Source organism: Equus quagga, chromosome 15 (assembly GCF_021613505.1).
Source record: "Equus quagga isolate Etosha38 chromosome 15, UCLA_HA_Equagga_1.0, whole genome shotgun sequence".
NCBI lineage: Eukaryota > Metazoa > Chordata > Mammalia > Perissodactyla > Equidae > Equus > Equus quagga.
This window is the reverse complement of record NC_060281.1, coordinates 40349617-40371047: the sequence shown is the minus strand read 5'-3', so window position 1 is coordinate 40371047 and position 21431 is coordinate 40349617. Positions and strand designations below refer to the sequence as shown.

The 21431-nt window shown below is 42.7% G+C and overlaps 1 protein-coding gene across 9 annotated transcripts in view; it reads left to right on the top strand.

Annotated features, from left to right (window-relative positions):
- The window catches only part of CARMIL1 (capping protein regulator and myosin 1 linker 1), a 310460-nt gene that overhangs the window by 103272 nt on the left and 185757 nt on the right, over nucleotides 1-21431 (top strand). For all 9 annotated transcript variants that reach the window (XR_006885324.1, XR_006885326.1, XR_006885325.1 and 6 more), the window contains one exon: nucleotides 16184-16234. Coding sequence is in view for 5 of the 9 variants with exons in the window: in XM_046639893.1 (XP_046495849.1) it covers nucleotides 16184-16234 (51 nt within the window). In the remaining 4 variants the exon portion in view is untranslated. The remainder of the gene's footprint in view (nucleotides 1-16183; nucleotides 16235-21431) is intronic.

Sequence of the window (21431 nt, the reverse complement as noted above, 5' to 3'; positions counted from 1 at the left end):
GACTCTCTGGCTTTATAGTATTATGTTTTAAATGAACTTTTGAAATTATTAAAGGAAACACAATGTGGTTGTGCAGGAAAGCACACCTCACTCTAAAACATGATTTGTTTCTCTGCTGAGAACAAATATGCCCTTCAGGATAACACTTGGAAAATCCTGGAACCAGTTGTTTGCTTTCAGAGTTGTCCTTCTTCCAGAAATATTTTCTTACTTACTCCGTAACATATTACCCAGACCAGTCCAGTCACTTAATCAGGTACCATATTGAACTGTTATGTAATATTTCATGGATATAAACTAAACTACTTCCTTAGCAAAATAATGAATCTCTTATATTTCAAATTCACTCTATCCACCAATCCATTTGGGCTTTATCATCAAAGTATAACCAGAATCTGACCACTTCTCACCACTCCCACTGACCACTATGGTCCCAACCATCATCATGTCTCTTGCGAATTATTGCAGCTGCCTCCTGACTGGTTCCCTGCTTTCACTCTTGCCCTCTCACCCGCTTTTCAGTGTGTTCTCAGCATGGCAGCCAGAGAGATCATTTTAATGTCGGGTCACATCCCTCTTGTGCTCAAAATCCTCCAGTGGCTTACCCTTTTATTCCAAGTAAAAGCTAAAGTGTGGACAGTAGCCTATAAGCCCTCACAGATCTCACAGCCTCCCTCACCCCCACCTCATCACCCCTCTGACTTCACCCCTGCTGACTCTCTGCAAGCACAGTAGGCTCTTATTTATCCTTCGATAACTGCAGGCATATTCTTGCCTCAGGGCCTTTGCATTTGCTGTTCCCTCTGCCTGGATCACTCTAGGGTCCGACAGATATTCATATGGCTCATTCCTTCTTTTCCTTTAGACCTTTTTCAACGTCACTTCATAAAGAGGTCTCGCTAAACTATTTAAAGATGCTATCTACCCATCACCCTTCCCCCAATCCCACAGAGCAATCACTGTTCCCTCTCCCTGCTATATTTTTCTCCATAGCACTTATCGCCATCTGGTATACCACATGTTGAACTTATTTATTTGCGTGTAGTCTGTCTCCTCCCAGTAGAATATAAGTGGCTTGAAGGCAGGGCTTTCTGTCTTTTTATCCTTAGTGTTTAGCACAGGGTAGACACTCAATAATTATTTAAATGAATGAATAAATGAATGAATGAATGAAAGAAATAATTACTCAAATCTTTAATGGCAATTATGATAAATGCTACAAGAAAAAAATATGATAGGACGAGTGCATTTGAAAGAGAATTATATTTTTTGGAACCAAAGAGTGCTAATCCAATTGAAATTCATTTTAGCAAGAGAAAAACAAAGACACATCTTCTAGCGTAATCCTGCCACTACCTACTTCCTCTGGAAGATTACTCTGCTTTCTGCCTGGCTCTACAAGACGCCTTGGTTCCTCACCTTCCCACTCTTTTTTTTTTTTTTTTAAAGATGTTTTTCCCCCAAAGCCCCCTGGTACATAGTTCTGTATTTTTGGTTGTGTGTCCTTCTAGTGGTGTATGTGGGATGCCACCTCAGCATGGCTTGATGAGCGGTACCATGTCCACGCCTAGGATCCGAACCGGCAAAACCCTCAGCCACGCAAGTGGAGCTTGAGAACTTAACCACTCGGCCATGGGGCTGGCCCTCCTTCCCACTCTTGAAGAGCTACATAGAGGGGCGTTTGAAGCAGGGCTCCCGGGGTTGTATGTGGATAACTTCAAAAAGAAAGTGAGGCTCCAGGTTTGGCTGGTCCTTTTGCAGACCAGCCAGTCCTTTGCTGTCCTGCCAGCCCACTCAAAGATGCAGAAGAAGGACCCTCTTGGTTTTGGAGCTGAGCTGCCATGGGTATGTGTTTGTTCTGAGAGAGCAGGGGCCATGGGTGAAGGACCCAACCTTCATAATTTGCTGCCTTGGGAAGGGAGGCAATGACTTTTAGAAATAGAGAAGCACAGAGTTCCCAGCCCCATGTTAGGAAGTGATTGATGCCAGACTGGGGCACCCGGCCTGTTTCTGGCATAGTGGGGCAGAGGGGAAGGCTTGGGAGTGGTCTGTAGCAATAAAGATAGAGGGGTCACTTACGGTTTGCTGATTTGCTGGTTCCCACTGAGGCAGAGAGGAGGAGGTGCGGCTGCGCAGAGAGCCTGAGTTGTTAATTTCTACTTTAAAGGGGACAGCAGCGGTGGAATTTATGCCTAAAGTCGTCAACAACTCTTCACTTCCTCCTACTGTAGGAAGGCTGGGTGTGGCTTAAAAAGCTCTGCCCCCAAATTTCACTTTATCTTGAAACTTTGTACGGTTTGGAAAAATGCTAACGTGGAGTTCTTTTAGCAGATGAATGATGTTTCTATGTTCCCTGAGCAAAACACTTCTCCACATAGCCAATCTCATTTATCTGAAGCTTCAAGAAAGAAAGACAGGCTCTTTAAAAAAAAAAAAAAAAAAAAAAAAAATGTTTCCTCTCTTTGGCATGTCTTTTCAATATGCCCTGGTTTTTAAAGATAGGTTTCCTTCTGTTTAAATTGTCTATTAATTGTCACTAAAATGACATTATTTCTGTATTTTATATAATATCCACCTCATCAGTACCCAGACCCATCCTTTGTAAATTGTTTAGTTTTGTGGCTTTAACTCTGTTGCCCTGTTGGTACAATCAAGGGCAAAATCAAGATATAGAAAGCCATAGGATATCTGAAATCATTCATTAAAGGGGATTTTGCTTACCCTGCATCCATGGCTAGAAGTGACATTCCCAGCCTGTGGGGAGTTGCAGAAGACTAGAACTGGAACCCTGCCTTTCTCTAATGAATTAGTGAGTGCAGAAGTTCTCTGAACACAGTAGGCAAAAGACAGGGATGTCAGCACTTGGCACTTTTCTATGTGTCCACTCGAGGTTATCTTGTTCCGTGTCTCTTCATTTTGGCAGGTGAGTTGGGAATTAACTAGTAGATCTATTTGAAGTGGGTTGAGGTAAGCTGCAAACAACAGATTTTCAGGTACTTTCCTTATTCGATATGACTAATACATAGGATAGATGTCAATTATGTGATAAGCAACAGGAATAAACAGGTGTAACGGAATTTTTATAATCAGATTCACAGACTATAGCAACTTTTTATTCTAAGAGACTGAATTTTCACAGCTGAAAAGGGGACGAGAAAGAACAATAAAACTTATTGCATTCATTCATTCAACAGATATCTGAGTACCTCTTTTGTGCCAGACACTGGGAAATATACCTTTGAGTAGGACAGATGTGGCCCCTGCTCCCAGGCACCTTACAGTCTGGTGGGGCAGGTGGATATTAAATATATAATTCCACAGATAATTAAAATTGGGATAGGTATTACTAAGGGAAAGTGCAAATACTGTGAGAGCATGTGATAGGAAGACTTGCTGTAGTCTGGGCTTTCTTCAGGAAGTCTTCTAGGTTGGGATCTGAAAGATGAGTAGGTGTGATCCAAGTAAAGGTAAAGAAAGGAAGGGGAAGGGAGAGCATTTGAAGCAGAGGGCGGCTCAGGAGCCCTTCACTTAAAGGACCATCAGAAGGCCAGTGTGGCTAGAATGGGAGGCCAGTGGGGAGAAGAGGGAGTGAAGTGAGGCTGCAAGTCCGGGCAGGGACCAGGGTAGTCATACAGAGCCACTGAAGAGCTTAAGCAGAGAAGTGATATGATAATGTTTGGGTTTTTAGAAGATCGCTTCAAGATCCTGTATAGACAGTTGATTTGGTGAGGCAAGAGTGGATCTGTTAGGAGGCTATTGCAAGTGGTGCAGGAGCGAGATGATCGTGGCTTGGAATAGAGTCATTGTAGTCAAGATGGAGGAAGTGACTGGATTTAAGAAATGTTTAGACCGTGTAAACTTGCTGAAGGATGGAGATAGGGAGTAAAGGTGACAATGCCTGATTTCTGGCTTCACAAACTGTGTGGATGGCCATGCCCATTATTGAGCTCAAACTCTTGGAGGAGGAACAGATTCTGGAAGAAAGATCACAAGTTTAGTCAAGGACATGCTGAGTTTAAGGGTCAGAGAGACATCCAAGTGGACATAGATGAATAGATCTGATGATCCTAGAGAGGTCTGGGCTATGCATGAACTTGGGAGTCATCTGGGGTCCATTGAAGTCATGGGAGAGAATGGATGGCAGGAGGGAGTGGGGAATGGACGTGCAACTAGGAATGAGCAGAGAGGTGGATGGAAAACCTGTGGAAAAGAGAATTCCAAGCATGAAGGTTTGAGCCAATGCTAAGGAGAGATCTAGTTCAGCTGTGAAATCTAAGTGAGCTGTGCCCAATGCTAAGGCATAATCTAGTTAGGAAATGCTGAAAACTATACAAGGGGTTTAGCAACAAGGAGGTGATTGGGACCTCAGCAGTAATTTCAGTGGAGTTATGGGGTCAGAAGCCAATTATGAACAGTAGAGGAGAGAATTTGAGGCAGGAAAATGAAGACATCAAGTGCAGATCCTTTTTGGAGAAGGTGGGCTCAGAGGAAGGAGGGAGTTAGCTGGAGCCGCAAGAAGTCTGTAGAATTTAAGATCTAGCTGTAGATCTTGTATCTCTATGTTTGGACATTTAGATATGGAAGGGAAGGCGTAGTCAGTCACTGAAGGTTCCTGCCATGGTGGGCGGAATATAATCCAGAGCGCAGGTGAAGGGATGGGCATTTACCTCCAGCACTTCAGAAAGAGAGGTGGAGGGTCGGCCCCTTGGCCGAGTGGTTAAGTTCGTGTGATCCGCTTTAGGGGCCCAGGGTTTCACCGGTTCAGATCCTGGGCACGGATGTGGCACTGCTTATCATGCCACGCTGAGGCGGCATCCCACATGCCACAACTAGAAGGACATACAACTAAAAATATAGGAGAGGTGGGATGCAGGCGCAGGGCCAGGCAGGTGTGGAGGTTTGGAGTGGGAGGGTCAGTGATAGCATTCTCATCATTTCTGTTTATTCGGTGAAGTAGGAGGCAGAGTCGTTTTCCCAGATGAAGGAAGTGTGGAATCAGCTTGCTGGGTTAGATCAGTTCTCCAGCTGTCTTTGGCAGCTACCACCGCAAACACAGAATAGGCGGCTAGGTGGGTTCATCCAGGGTTGAGGTTTTTTTCTGTAGGCGTAATGAAAGGACAAGAACACACAGGCTGAAGATATTAACAATGGAGGTGAGATTTCAGTGGGATGAAGACAGGCTAGGGCTGATGGAGAGGGAGAATGTAGAATGGTCAGTGACCCCACAGTGTCAGGGGGCAAGAAATAGTGTGGTGGTGGGTAGCTGAGTGGGGGAACACAAGCCTCTTACTGTAATGTGTATGTAAATCACCTGGGGATCTTATTAAAGTACAGATTGTGTTACAGCAGGTCGGGGTGGGGGCGGCCTCAGATTCTGCATTTCTGACAAGTTCCTGAGTGATGCCTACTCTTTTGGCCCATGGAGCGCACTTTGAGGAGACATTGGAAGGTTGTAGTCAGAGAGTGGGGTGCCTGCATTAGAAATCCTGGAGGTGTTGCAGTTTTAAGCAACAGATGACATGGCCTGGAGAATGACAGAGTGACCAGGAGGTGAAAGAATGGGAAGTCCACCTGATTATTGAGTCTCTCAGCATGCACGACAGTGATGGCAACACTGTTCTAAGCACCTTGTGTATATTATGTTGTTTAATCCTCTCGATAGCCCCCAATGAGTACGTATTATGATCGCTTATTTTACAAATGAGGAAAGTGAGGCACAGAGAGGCCTTTCTCTAAATGGCCCATGCTTGTGAGTGGTGGAGTAAGGTTCAAACTTTGGCAGTGCAACTCCAGTACCTCTCCAGAGCCCAGTGCCCTTGTGTGAGCGGAGTCATTACTGACCCCTGATGACAGAAGTGGAGGGGGGCATAGAAAAATTTTCAGCCAGGTGTTAGTGTCACTTGTGAATAAAGTTAAGAGTGTCTAAGAGAGTGCTAGAGTTTTTACAAATTATCCCATTTAATCCTCATAACTGTCTCACAGAGGTTACGCCATACCCATTTTACAGGTAAGGAAAGTAAGATTCAGAGAGGTTAGGTAATGAAGTCGGGGAGTTGGCAAGTGAATTCAGATTGGTCTGAGTCCAACGCCCGTTCTTCCTCTTTATCAGGTTTCGCTACATCACCACATAGAAATGAAATTCTCTTCCAATTCTCAGGTAGGCTCTAGTTACCATGGGAATAATCTCTTCCTTAAGCACAGATTAAGCTACATCCTGGAGATGGTGTGTTGTGAACAAAGCTGTGCCCAGGAGACGGGGCATCTGGGCTTGGCTTTCTCTCCAACTGGCAAGTTTGCACATGTCTCTGTAGGTCTAACTTTTTCATCCCTATAGGTCACTTTCAGAGCTATATTCTGTGAGGACAGTTATAATGGCTCCTTTTATATTAATGTCTACTATGGGTTTAGCACTTGATACATTATCTCTAGTTCTTACGCAAGGATAAATATTGTCTCCAGTTTAGAGGTGAGGCTACTGCAGCCTGGAGATTTAAAGTTACCCGCCTGCGACCTCTCAGCTCACAAAATGGCAAAGCTGGGATTTCTTCTGAGGTTTGTCTGACTCCAAAGCTCACGTTCTTTTCATCCTACTACGCTGCCTCAACCTCTTCTATAGCCCCATGGTGGGTCATGTTTCACAGTTGCAGATGGTGCCATAAGCCACTGGTTATCAAACTTTCAAATCCTGGACCCAGAGAAGAAATACGTTTTATATGGATTTTGAGAAGCACCCCCTACACACACGTATGTGCACACATACGCACGTCCTGCATGTATACCATGTGCACACTGATATCTCTGAAACAAGAGTTTCCTAAAACAATGCTTATGGTTTCTACTTGCAATGCACTTGATCTTTTTTCCACTTTCAGTTCAGTTAGGCTTTTTTATGAACATGCTTGTTAAACTCTACTGAATTGATTTAAGCCCCACCAATGGGCTACAGCCCTGTAAATTATGTGCATACCTGGATTCCTTGATATAATCACTCCAAATCTTCTTTTGTCCTTCTATCCCTATTTCTTATCTCTGAATTTAGTGAAGACTCTCTCTCTATCCGATTATTTACGTAACAATATTAAATCTAAATCCATCCCCCCACCATATGCAAAGTAGAAGAATATTTCATAAATCTACTCTAAGAGTAGGAAAGAAGATGTGTACTTTTTTCATTTGATGAAAATGATAATATAACAAAAGGGGAAGAATAAGGAAGTGACATTGTGCCTCCTTTGGTTGAGAAGATGAGGATATAAGGCCAGGAAACATTGGCTGGCAAATTGAAATGGTATTGGTTGGGCTGGGACCGTAGCAGTAGAATTTCGATAAAAGATAAGTGGAGCTTAGTTCCTGCTCCCACTCTGCCAGATGGCCAGTTGTTAGCTATTATTATCATTATACTTATCCAAGGATGTTTATTGGACTCCTTTATGTGCCAGGTCTTGTTCTGAGTATGTCACATACGTTATCTTAGTAGGTGATATTGTCCCCATGTTTTTACAGAGGAGGAGACTGGAGCATGGAAAGGCTAAGTAACCCGCCCAAGTTCACACAGCTAGTCATGAGTGGTCCAATGGGAATTCATACCCAGGCTCTCTGCCTCTAGAGCCAGCGTTCTTTGTCGCTAAGCCATAACTGTCATTTGTCTTTCCTTTCAAGTAATTCTCTGTGGTCTTTGTTGGGTGCCATGCCCCTGGCATGTTGGGTTCTCCCCCCTGGGTTTTGGCTCTTGAGAGGGGTCATGTGAATGAAAAGATTGGAGTCCATTCACTCCATAGGGCGAGCCAGGAGGGACTCCCCACTAGTTTTTGCTTCTCATACATGAGGAGTTGATTTGTTCTTTGGTTTCTGTCCCTCTTGAGCTCTAGTTTTTATTTATTTTTTTTATTTTTATGAGAGCTACTCATTTCCTTTAAATAAATTTGTTTGTGCTTAAGATTCTGTTGCTTGAAACAAAGAGTGTTCCTTAATGAAGGCATATAAATTGTTTAACCCTTCCTGGTCTTTTTTCTCATTTGTAAAATAAAGGAATTGGGTACATCTATGTCCAGATCCTTCTTAGCTGTGTGATTTTTAGCTAGAGTTGGGTTCTAGTGACTTGAGACTGGCTGGCCCTGTGTTTGAAGCAGGAGAAACTTTGTTAATTAATTGGGTTAATATGACATTTAGATTCATTTTGTATGTTTTCTGTACTCCTTGCATGACTGTGACTCTACTGTTGGTGGATTCATTTAAAACATAAATATGACAGTGATGGCTAGAAGAGGTCCCGTCCCAAGCATGCCACATGCAGACCCGTGGGACCCCTGCTCACCAGTCACCACAGGCTGAGAGGTCTGGGCAGAAACTCTGTCACACATGAGTGCCTTAACGTGAAATCTTCCTGGACTATGTGGGACTGGAGCTATGTATTGGACTCATCTTTACTTTTAATCTAAGAGGTGGCCCCATTCTAGGGATTATGGTCATGCCATCATTCTATCTTTAAAAATATGTCATATAATAGAATTGATGTGGCAGATTCCAGAATTTTTTGTCAGCTGGTGCTTTGAGAAGAAGAACTGATATGTAGTGACATTAAGAAGAATTGATGTTGTTTTGAAGTGGCCACGTATTCCTCTGTGGGGAAAATTAGATATGTTTGTTTTCGTTCATGCTTTGATAATGTCTTACAACTTGCAATAATGGGACTGCAGAAAGAATGAAGCAATTGTGTCTGACAAGCTGTATGTAAACATTTCATTTCTGCATAATGGCCTAAATAACCAGGTGAAAAGAAGTGGATTTGCACAGGTGGTAGAGTACAAAGACTTCCCCTGAAACTAGACATCTGAAGAGAAAACCGAACTCCACTGGCTTCCTTGCCCCCTATTGAGGGAGCATCTGTCATTCCAGGGAGCGGGGACCCAAGAAGGAATTAATTGCTCTCAGCAAGTGTTTCCTGGGGGCTTGCCATTGCCAGCAGTCCACCCAAACCAAAGAGTAGCAGAATCCTAGAACTGGGAGAATCCCTCAGTGGGCCTAAATCATGTACCCAGAGTATAGGAAGGTAGCTTAAGACCTGTTCCAACCCCCTTTTTTTAAGTTTGGGCAAATTTAGGCCCACAGAGATAGTAACTTGTTCAGAGTTAGGTCACTCGGCTAGCTTGAGGCCAAACCCAGGCTGAATCTAGATAACTCTCTTCCTAGCTTAATACTATTGTGGACACTTATAATTTTATTATAATATTGAAATATAAATCATAATATAAAACACTGTGTAGCTCTTTCCATGCACCAACACTCTTCTAAAGAACTTTACATGTGTTAACTCATTTAACCCTCATGACTCCATGTGGTATAGGTAGGATTATTGTTCCCATTTTACAGAAGAGGGAACTGAGCCACAGAGAAGGTTAAGCGGTTTGCCCCAAGTCACACAGATAGTAAATAGTGAAGCTTGAGTTGAAACCCAGGCAGCCTGATCCCAGAATTTGTCCTCTAAACCAGTAGGCCAGAGGTTGGCAAACTTTTTCTGGAGAGGACCAGATAGCAAATATTTTAGGCTTTGTGAGCCATAAAAATCTCTGTTGCGTGTCCTCAACTCTGTCTTTGTTGTGTGAAGGCAGGGACGATAAACAAATGGGCGTGGCCGTGTCCCAATAAAACTTTATTTATAAAGATAGACAGGGGGCTGGATTTGACCCACAGGCTGTAGTTTTCAGATCCTGCACTAGCCCATGCTCCCTCACCAGGGCACACCTATTAATGACAGTAGGAGAGATGCTTGAGAAGTATAGTAATCCAGGTTTATAAGGGATTTGGGGCCAGAAATTGCACTAAAATGATGCATTGTTTTGTATTCTTTTTCAGTGAAGCGTCCTCCTGCTTTGGCCAGAGAGAGTGATGGTCGTCATAGCTGTGTACAGTGTGATGTTATGAGGCTCAGAGCCAAGGAGAGACTTTTTTTTTCCTCCCTCAGCTTTCTGGATGACCTTGCACAAGTCCCTTAGCATCTGTCACTCATAACTCTCCACAATGGTGATAACGGTCCTCGCCACCTGCCTCTCTCCCTCCCTGAAGTGTGTGTCTTGGATTAATGAGAATGTTGTCCCTGATGCACTTGGAGCTGGGAGTTTGGAAGAGGGGAAAGCATTAAATGGCATTCATCATTCATTTAGCTTGTAGATCTGAGAGCACTTTTGGGGTATAAGACCATTATGTTGTGTGTTTGCCGTGTAGAGCCCAATTTTAAAGGAAAGGCATTCTTGGTAATCTGCATGAGAGAACGTGGCTTTAGGGGACATGAATTTATGGATTGCCTGCGCAGTGGTAGGCTTTAGGCGGTGGAGCTATTAAGAGGGTGAAACAGGGTGTGCAAGGAGAGGGTTCCGTAGCCGACCTCATTATATCTCATCTCCATAAGAAAATTTAGGCTTCTCTGCTAAGCTGTGAGTCTTAGCAGTAGGGAAGATTTTTATAAATGTTTCCAAGTGAAATGTTGAAGTTAAAAGTTGAACTGAGAAGCCTCAGAGGGAACCAGGCTGGTGCTTGCATCTCAATGAAAAGGAGAGCAAATTCATTATAGAGGTTGAAAATGTGGTTTGCATGCTAAGACCCTTGTGGAAGAATGGGCCTCCCGGAGGAGGTGGGAGGGAAGTTATAGCTTCCCCTTTGTGATTAAGGTTCCTTGGCTAAGCATATATACTCCTTCTGACGCCCACCCCTGCCCCTTTCTTAACTTTGCAAGCAAATTGTTCTCCTTCAAGGTCAAAAATCTATATTGAACCGAAAATTTCAGCCTAGGAGATGTCTCAGAATCTTTGTGGGTTTGTTGTTTGTTTTGTTCTGTTGACAAAAAATATTATTTAAAAATCCAATAGGTGTAACTACTTAATCTTACTTTGGGAATCTAAATTTAAGATGCTGTCACATCCATTATAATGATATAAGAGCTAGTATTTGGCAAAGACCTTCTACGGGCTTGGCTAGGGTTTTATTTACATTTATATCTTACTTAAAACAACAGTATTTGTCTTGCAGGGGAATCTTCTTCTTGTTTTACGGTTGAGCAAACTGAGGCATACAGAAGTTAAGTATCGCTGTCAGGGTTCAACAGCTAGAAAGTGGCAGAGCCAGAATCTGAATCTGTCTTCCTGACTCCAGAGTCCAAGCAAGTGGGGTGACCCAGAGTCCCGGTTTCTGGGAGGCAGGATTCTCAGTGCTAAAACTGGAAATGTTCTAGGGAAACGGGAAGGTTTGGTCACCTGGCAAGCAAAATGCTGGCTATCCCTGACACCAAGGTAGAACTCATCACCTGGAAGCACTTTCTGATAAATCCGAATTTTCCTGTGCGATTTTTCCCTTCACCTCCTAGAAGCCATACCTGTGCCCTGTTAAGACTTCCATGGCCACAAATCTTGGAGCCCAGAGGGAAAGCTGGGAGACTGAGTTCTTTGGGATTCTCAGCATGAACATCGCCCATTTATTGGCTCTATTTGCATTGATAGAGCAAGAGGCACAATTCTTGGAATGGTAGCAGTTGTAGTTTTTCACTCTGGCTTCAAAATATGGCTACAACGTTGTGCTCGCAAGTGGGCATAGTCTTGGGAAAGGCTGGGTCGGCTTTGGAGGATTTCACCTGGTCAACCGCATCTGCTTCCAGACTTTCTCAGAGTGGCCCTTGTGTCTCTGGGGACCCTAGCTGACCACCAGAAATGGGGACCTGCCAGCACAGAACTTCTTCCTTTAAAGCCTGGCCTCCCTCATGGATATGTCTCTTTCCAAACATTATTTTGGTCTGTGTCCAGCTGCCAAAGGACACTGTGTACTTACACTGCCTTTAAAATATTTTTAAAGAAAGGGAGTTGGCATGCACAGCCACAGATTGTGAGCCCTGTTGGTGCCAGAGTGAAGGCAGAAGTGATCATTAGAACATCACATTCTACATATGGTCAAGAGATTGCTCTTAACCCAAAAGGTGAATCCATGTGAACATTCTGGAGTTTTTTCCTTTCTTTTTAAAAAATGTACTGACCCAGTCAGTACCCTGCCAGTGGCCCCTAAAACTCCCTGTGATGACTGTTGAGAAGAGGGCAGGTCAAGAGAAGGTAGGCAGGTCATCTGATGGCTCAGTGCTTGTGGGAGACCTTATTCCTAAAGCGCGCCACTTGTAAAAGGATGGAAATGCCAGCCGGCGCCTTGTGCTAGTGATGCTGCCGCATGACAGTTGTTTGGGTGCCTGTTTTGAGATTAGTTTTTAAGACTTATTAATTAACTTCACAGAGGGGACCTTGTAATCACTTAATTACCGATGTGCTCATTGTATAATAATGTCAAAAGGTGTCCTGTCATTTTTATTTCATGTTTTGTTCAAGTTTCTCTGTGACCGTTACAAATGAAATATTCTTCCAGGATGCTGTATTTCTTTTGTGATTGGTGTCTGTTGCTTTGCAATAGGCATAAATACGACACAAGCTCTCAAGTGATTAGCATAGAGAAAGCCCTGGGAAATGGAGGGCAGCGTGAAGTCAGGGGAGGGTGCCAGAGGAGGGAAGAGAGAATGAGAAGATGATGTGAGGTGTGGTGGGGATAGTGGCCCTACAGCAGAGAGAAGGGGTTAGAGGGGAGGGTGGGTAAGCAAGCGAGGAGAGACACAGATAGACCAAGAGATATACATAGAGAATCGGGTAGACAGATATAAAACAGAGGGACAGAGAGGGACAGAGACAGAGAGACAGACAGACCAGTAGGGACTGGTCCTTTTTCTTATGACACCCAAACATCCCTCATCCTATTTCTTTGCTTCTTTCTGGCTTTAAAGTTCTATGCCTCATCTATACTTGCATGTGTGCAGACAACTGAGGCAGCTGGTTCTTGGATAGGCGAGATTTTAGAGCCAGTGTAAGTAATTAGGAGCTGAGTCTCTGGAGCTAAACCATTTGGATTCGAATCCCAGCTCTACCATCTGCTTGCTGGGTGACCTGGGCAAATTATGTAATCTCTCTGTGCCTCAGTTTCTTTTTCTTAAAATGAGGATAATAACAGTGTCTACCCCATAGGATGCTGTGAGGATTAAAGGAGATAATCAAGGTAGCCAACACGTATTGGCTATCATTACTGCTATGCTTGCAAAGTGATCCTGGATGTTGTGGGACCAATTCTCCTTTGAAGGAATGTTCACAGAGCTAAATATATTTTTCTGAATACTGAAGAGGCTACATGTTCCCATCTGGGGCTTTTGGCATTGAACCTTATTACTAATCAGAGGAGAGAGTGAAAATATCATAGACTGGGACTAAAGAGTTGCATCTTCTAGCACCGACTGTGGCATGAACCAGCTGTGAGATGATGAGTTTCTCTGGACCTGCACTCAGATTGTAAACTAAGGGGGGTTTAAAAAAGTCTTTGACCAGGTGATCTGAGTCCTTTCTGGCATGTGAGTTTTATGATTTGGCTATTATTTCACCTCTATGCAGAGGTTTTGTAGACTTAAGATTCTTGAAGAGGTTGGGGATTAATCACACAAGGACCCCTGGAAGAGCGAAATGTGTGTGAGGGAGAAATGGTGAGTAGAGGAGTCTGGCTTCCTATAGCTTTTCTGCTCATGGCTGTGAGCATTGTTTTCTTCTTTCTTTTCCTGTTCCCCTGGAGGAGGAGCTGTGTTTGAAAGAGGGTATCACATCCTGGTGCTGGACTGAACTTGAAGACTCAAGATGTGCTGAGGAGCAAGGGCTTTTTCATCCTTGAAGATAAGTCCTGATCTTGTAATTCAGTCACTGGTAACCTGCGCCCCAGACCTAAGCAAGTGACACCGCAGGCCACACCTGCCTCTGGCACCCTTTTTTCTCCATTTTTATTACTGTCAGGCCACTTCTGACTGTTTGACACTCACTATTGAACCCTGTGTGTCTCATGCAACAAAATTACCTCTTGCTCTTCTCCTCCCCGAAAGTAACCAAACTCTACTTCCCTGAGTACTGCTGTCTTAGTCAAGGACTGGCTAGTGCACATGACTGAAGAGTTTAACTCTCCAGGGCATGCTGGCCTTTGAAAAGAGAATCCTATAAACTGTTGGAATGTTGAGGAAGATGCTGTTTGAACTGGGAGCTTTGTGGGTCCCTTCCCAGTCACAGCCCTAAGTGGGCTGTTTCTGCCTACCCAATCCTGACTGATCTGCCAGGGAGTAGAGTACCAGGAGGCAGGAGTGGGTAGGAACATGTGAATGTAGCCTAGTGGTGAAGAGCGTAGGTTTTGGAGTTAAGGAAGGTGGTTTTGAATCCTGCTTCTACCTTTGTTGATTGTGTGACCTTGAGTAAGTTACATCACTGAGCCTCAGTTTATTCATCTGTAAAATGGGAGTAATAATGATATAGAATATGGTTGTTGTGAAGATTAAATGTCAGTGTATTCAAAGATGTTCACCCATTTATGGCACATAGGGAATGCCTGATTAATAGTAGTGCCTACTCAGGGTGGCTTCATGGGCATGTGACCTGTACAGTTGTGCAGGGCACCACTCTCAGAAGGGCCCTGCACTTGGGTTAATGCTTTTTGTCACTGTCTTAAAATTCTCAATAATTTTGGAGTTAGGGCCCTGCAAATTATATACCAGCCCTGCTACTACTGGGCTGCATTTGACCTGCACTCACACATCTGGCCCCACTTCTTACACGTCCCTGTCCTTTTTATTGCTTGTTGCTTTCCTCCGTCTCCCAAGGGCCTCAGTAAAAAGAAAGGATGATTCCTTAGGGAAAAGAACTGTGGTTCATAGCGTACGGAATATTCAAATATAGATCTCTTCTGTTGCCTAAACTTTTAGAAGACGCTTATTAATGGTCTCTTAGAGCATGTCTCCTCTAAAATCAGGTACTGATACCAGGTAAAGTGGATCCTGTGAATAGCTGTGATTGAAGGCAGTTGGGTGGAAGGTCTTGAAATGGGCCATGACCCCCCGCTCTTCCTTCCCCACCTTGCTCATTATCAGACTCTCCCAGCCAGTGTCGGGCCACCACACTTAGTCATCTGTCTCAGAAATAGTCCTGACTTGAGTTATTCCTAATAGTGCTGACCTATGATTATTCAAAGAAGAGTATTATAGAAAATACACTGTTTCCGTTTGGAGGTGGGAGACTAGAGACAGGCACAGACATGACCGTTGATTCACCTTCTGTGCACGGGTTAGCAGTTCGGGCCCTGGCTTGAATCTGGGTAAATCCTATAACAATTTGGGCCTCAGTCTCCCTGACTATGATTTCTTAGGGTTTGGTCAAATGTAGCATTCTTAGACCAGCACGTAAGCATTGTTTGCTAAATATCAATTTAGTGACAAGGAAGTTCTTTGGAAAATGAAAAAGACAATTCTCCCATCAGAACTTGAGAAGTGTTGGTCTCCTTTCTTTATTGCAAAGGCCCATGAGGCTGCCTAGACCTCCAAGTTGCAGAGTGTCACATTTAGGCATTGAGGGTTGTGGACATGGGAATCCCTGCTCTGGGTTTGAACTAGGAATTCAAATTATTTCCATCCGCTTTGTAGTCACAATGGTCCCTGATGGGCAAGAGAGTGCCTATAGGCATATGGAAACCCATAGGCTATAGACGTGTGTTCTTAGCTGAGTACTGCAATTGAAACTTCCCTAAATGTTCTCTCTAGGACTGAAGGAGGCATAACTGAGAAGCAAAGTTGGGAACAACTTCTTGGAAAAATAGCCTCTTTTGCTACCTATGCATTATGTAAATATTATCAGTTATGCCTATGTGTATAGAGAATGGACAGCAAGAGGGCAAATGTGAGTAGGGTTGTAATTTGGAAAGTACAAATGACCACTTGGCTTTTTCATTGTTTGCTGTTGATGTAGTGGGGCTCATGACTATATATAAGATATCTGTATTTTAATATCAGAGAGATCTGTCTTGCTTACTCAGCAGAAGTAATCTGTTGGTCCTTTGAGCTGCTGACTGATAGATCATCTTGAGATTTTACAGATGATTTGTTCATATGGTCCTTCATACAGAGACTCTTAGAGTAAAACTAATTCTTCAGGGCCAAGAAGCTGCCCCAGTTCACTTGTTCTTCTTATGCGACAGGAACCAAGCCACGTGACCTCCCAAGTCTTCAATGTCAGTAAAGTTCTGTGGGTAACACCAAAACCCATGAGCTCCACTTTTTGGTACTTATACTGATGTTGCTTCTTCTGACTTACAGGTGCTTACATCATGCCGAGCCTTCCTTGTAACAGCACGAATCCCCACGAAGGTAAGTGTTGTGAGTTTTTTCCTTCCAAGACGGACCACACACCCACACACTCACACAGTCGAACACAACACACACTCACTACTCAATTAAGTAGACTTATGATTTAGGCTAATGTGTCCAGAGTTCTCTTAGCATGCCCATGTTTTCCTTCCTTCTCCCCAGAAAACACATTGTGATGACGGACATTTTTTACTTCCAAGAAAAGTGGTAAAGCATTTTGTGCTCTGTATCCCTGAGGCTTGTGGAGTCCATTCATTTTTCTCTCTCAACTGGGGCACGGTTTACACTTTCTTCAAGTCTAGTTCTTATTTCCTTTGGTCCAGTAATGACAGATTTTTCTAAGACTTTGACATGTGGGAAATAACCTTCATAACTCTAAAGAGAGTGCCTTACCTATAACACACCTCAGCTGTTCTCCAGGTATTCTGGTGTTGCCTATAAAAATAACAGTACCACATTGTTCGTTAAAAGATCTATTAAACATTTTTCATAAGAAGTCCTTCATTGTATGGTGCAAATTAAAATTTGAACTAATAGGTCATGAATTAGGCATAATAATTGCTTTATTTTCTTTATGGTAGCAAAGAGGTGTTGACCAATTTTATAGGATATAGACTAAAGGGTAGCAAGAAATTGGGAGTTTTTTTTTTCTAAAAAGATGATGATAGCTACATTTATTGAGTGCTGTTTTAAAAAATAAGATTTACTCCTTAAAAGAAACTTATGAAAACCATGATGTAGGTCCCATTGTCATTCTCATCTTGAGAAAACCAAGGCACAGAGAGGAGGTTCAGTAACTTGCCCAAGGTCCAACTTCCACTAGTAGGTGCTGGATGTGTGATTCGCATCAGAGGATGAGAGCAGGGACTGCAAAGCCCCTGCTTAACTACACCATCATTACTAGAATTTAATTAGTTATCTACTAAGTATATTTTGAGTACATTATCTCACTTAATTCTCACAGAAGCCTTGTAGGTGAGCTATTAGAAAATAGCTCAAAGAATGCAAAGTTGACTTAGCCAAGGATTCATAAGCAATGAATGGGAGAAAGAAAAATTAGGCTCACTATAGGCCACTCTTTGCTACTTTCTCCTGAGCTGAACTGCCTCACCTGCCCCACAGACCCAGGAAAATGGGTAAGCTTTGAAAGATGCTTTTAGCCTTGCAACGCTATGCTGTTTGGGCTGCAGTGTTATGTTATTTGCTCATTTTCTTAGTCGTTTCTTGCTTCTTAAAATTCAACATTTAGCTCCAATTTCATGAATACTGCTTGTGTGTTAGACACTGTGCTGTAATGAAATGGACCTTTTAGGACTTGGAATCTAATAATTTGTGTGATTTGCTGAACTTTGCAAAGATACAACCCACTGTTTGCTAGTCAAAGGCTCAGGGTACCTGCTGCCTTTTTTCTTTCTGATCATATGAATGGTAAATATTATAAAGTTTCTCTGAAGAATGAGACTGTTGGTCCCAGTCCTTCTTGATAATATAAAGTGAGCCTGTATGTTTACAATGTATTATCAATGAAATTTATTATTACGTAAATGATGTTGGGCTAAATTGCCTATATATTAAAATACCTGAAGGCAGGATTTAAGGAAGTGAATTAACCATTATCCCACTGGTGAAAAATTAATTGCAGACAGAAATTTTATGGGCTTGAGAAAATAGTCAAGCAGCCTATTGAGTAGAAGGCTCCTGAATCATATGTTTAGCCTAATTAAAAATGCTATGATGACGCAGAAGGTGTGTTACCTCTTGGGAAGTCACCTGCCTCCTTTCTGCTGGCTGAGCCTATATTGCCCCTCCTAGTTCTGCCCCTGAGCGAAGGCCCAGCTTCATCCCATGGTCTATGTACTGTTTCACATCAGTGTGGCTAGGGTAGTTTGGACATTGGTTCTAATTTCTGATATTGTCAGCATCACAGATCAAGAAAGGCAGATTTTCCTCCAAAGTAATCTGTATGCATGCTCCCCCCATAGAGAAGGCTGGTTTTCATGTGCCACAGTACACCTTGGCTGAGAAGCAAAACCAGTATCAATGACATTGATTTTCTAGAGAAATAATTATATTCAGAACAACAGTGTACGCCAGGCACTGATTAGGGCATAGGTTTCTTCTCTTTGGGGGCTGATTAATTAAGCATTTTTTCTTTTGTCATTTTATTGTTAAATGTCCTATGTATACAGCCAAATGCACAAAATAGAAATGTACATCTTATTGATTAATCACGAAGCAAATACCTCTGCAGTCATACCCAGAAGAAGAAATAGAGCTCTGCTATCTCACCAGAAGGCCCCTGCTCTGCTTTGGGTGGTGGAGGTGGGGCATTGTCAGATCAGGGAAGGGTCTGCAGAGAAGCTGAGTTGAAGGATCACCCAATATCAACCAGGCAGATGAAGGGACTTCCACTGCTCAAAGCTTTCACAGTATGAAAGTGCATTTAGGGAGCTGTGGTGTGGGTCAAAGATTGTGGAGGAAGCTGTGGTTGGAGGGCAGTTGCGGCATGAATTGCTGCCTGTGGGATAGTGGGAGTTACTGAAGGACAGTCACATAATCACATTTAGATTTGCTCTGTTTCCCTGATGGGGACTCTTGCTAGGAGGTAGAGGTGGGGTGAGCGAGAGAGTGGTGGAAAAGCTATTGATAGTCTGGCTAATTCCTTCCTGGTATCTAACCAATCACTAATAAGTGTGGTTGTGTCTTAAAAATGTCCTCGGGTCTTCATGCAGCCTACAGGTTTTTCAGCTCCCTAACTAGCTTCCTGCCTCCACCTGCCCAGTGACATTCTTTTTTGTTTTTTTTCTTTGTTTCTCTTTGGTGAGGAAGATTGTCCCTGAGATAATATCTGTTCCAGTCTTCTATGTTGTATGTGGGATGCCATCACAGGTGCATAGGTCCATGCCCAGGATCTGAACCCATGAAGCCTGGGCCCCCAAAGCAGAATGCTTGAACTTGACCACTATGCCACTGGGCCGGCCCTGTGATATTCTTTAAACTCTCTTTGGGGTGGGCTGGAGTCTGTGGAGGGTTAATTGGGGGGATTGAGAGCAAAGGGCTATTAACAATAGCCCTGGATGAGATTAGGGAGAATGATTTGAACCTTTCTGTGTTGTCTGTCAATGTGTCTTAGAGACCCTCCCCCTCACCATTAATAATAACTGGGACTCCGAAGAATCACAGACTTAGCCTGTCCTTGCTTATTGATTTCTGATGCTGCAGGGTCTGCTTCTATTTTCTGTCTTGTTCTACTTCTTTTAATTCCTCTATGCCTTTGCAAATTCATTTTCTTCTGCTTAGATTTCCCTTCCACCCCTTCTCTGCTTGACAAACTTGAAGTCATTCTTCAGGGCTTAGATGAAATGTCACACTGTTTTCCTGGTTTTCTGGCACTTCGTGTCTCCCAGTGACAGTCCTCTGGTCTAGTAGCAGCATCTTAATTGACCTCCAACTAACCTCACTCAGTCAAATTGACCAAAGTGGTCCATGCCGTCCCTGATGATGCTGACTGAAGTCAGCTGCATTTTCATAGCTGCTAGGATGTGAGAGAGTGTATCTGTTCACACCTGCTCCTATCAGTTGAATGAGATGCCCAGTGAGGGTCAGTGGTTTGTTCCCAAACTTATACGTGGAGTTATAATTACAATAGTAAATTTGTTTAATTAAAGATAATTCACATATCAATAAAATATGCCTTCAAATGGAGACAATGTCTATGAAATATTGAACGTTGATAAAGTGAATTACTTAAAAAAAATTTCTGTCAAGGCAATTAAATTGGTAAAGGCTGAAGGGTTGTGGAGGGTAGTAATCTAGAAAATTATTGAACTGGAAGTTGCATGTTCTGCATTTATGGGTGTAGTCCATAGAGGAAATGCCATTGGAGGGCCAGCCAATGGGTTTAACTCAAAGAAGAAACTTTGGCACTATATCAAAGGCTAGCAAATGAAAATATGTTTATAAGTTTTAATTTGAAATGAGTGAAAGCAGAAATGTGTACTTTTTAGGAAAATAATTCCCTGCTCTAAATGACTTGTCAAAACCCAACCAGGTATAGATGTTGATGATCGTAGGTAAGAAGACTTCTATTCTAATTGAATGTTTAAAATGTGCCTCCAGTGCTGCATTTAACTCTTGGATGACAAGATAAATGCCTCGTTCCTCTTTCTGTTTCCAATTGTGGCACTTAGTAGGCCTTCCATAAATGTCTGTTGGTTAACTAAGTGAATAATGAAAGAATGAATTAATCTGTCTACCTCCAGTCCTCATCACCATACTTCAAGTTATTTGACAGAGATTCGAGGTTCTCTGTTTTGACATTTATCCTACCAAATGTGTGATGGTGCAACATGCCACCAGGGAGCAGAACTAAGGTTCTGCGGGTTTGTTTCTGGATAGGTTCTTTCCCCGTTACGTTTCTAGTTTTAAGGTGAGAGGGTAAAATAAACTAATCCACTCAGTCCTCCATTGTCTCTAGTCCTATGCCCTGTGACTGTTGGCTGTAGTCAGATGAAAGGCTGCAAAACTGGGAGAGAGATTACTGGCTGTTGTCCAGGAAAAATAGGCAAAGAGCCTGACGAGGAAGATGTTTTGAAGAAAAAGAAATGCTGAACACAGGAGAAGAGAGGAAGGGGCACTCATTATTTAAATAGAAGGAAGTAAATCATCATTTATCCACGTGCAGAGAGAGTAGACTTTTATTTAACTATGTGTGTTTCATTTAAGCATGATTTAAAATTCCTAAATATTTTTCTAAATCTATTTAAAATATGATTTTTTTCTGAAAGACAGTGGAAGGAATGATGACTCCAGTAAGTGGTCAGAGTGTAACCCAAAGAGGTAAAAGTTTAGAAAGAAGGGAAAACCAACATTGACTTTATCCTGATGTGACTTTCAGAAGGAAAATTTTGAAATAAAAGAGAAAAAAGTATATTTAGATGGCTCACTTCATGCATTCATTTCTCAATGAACAATACTGGACTAGAAGTACAAAAACTTTCCACTGGGTTTGTCCCTGGATGAAGTTTAAAAAGTCAGACACATGGCTTCCTTTCAACCCTTTAGGAAAGTGACTAATAATTTTTCTGAAATATGATAAATCAAGGTTATATCTTATTCACTGAATGGAGATGTTAAACAAGCCTGCCCTCAGAAGATGCCCAATTTCTTGTTTGCTCTTGGACTGTTTCTAATTGAA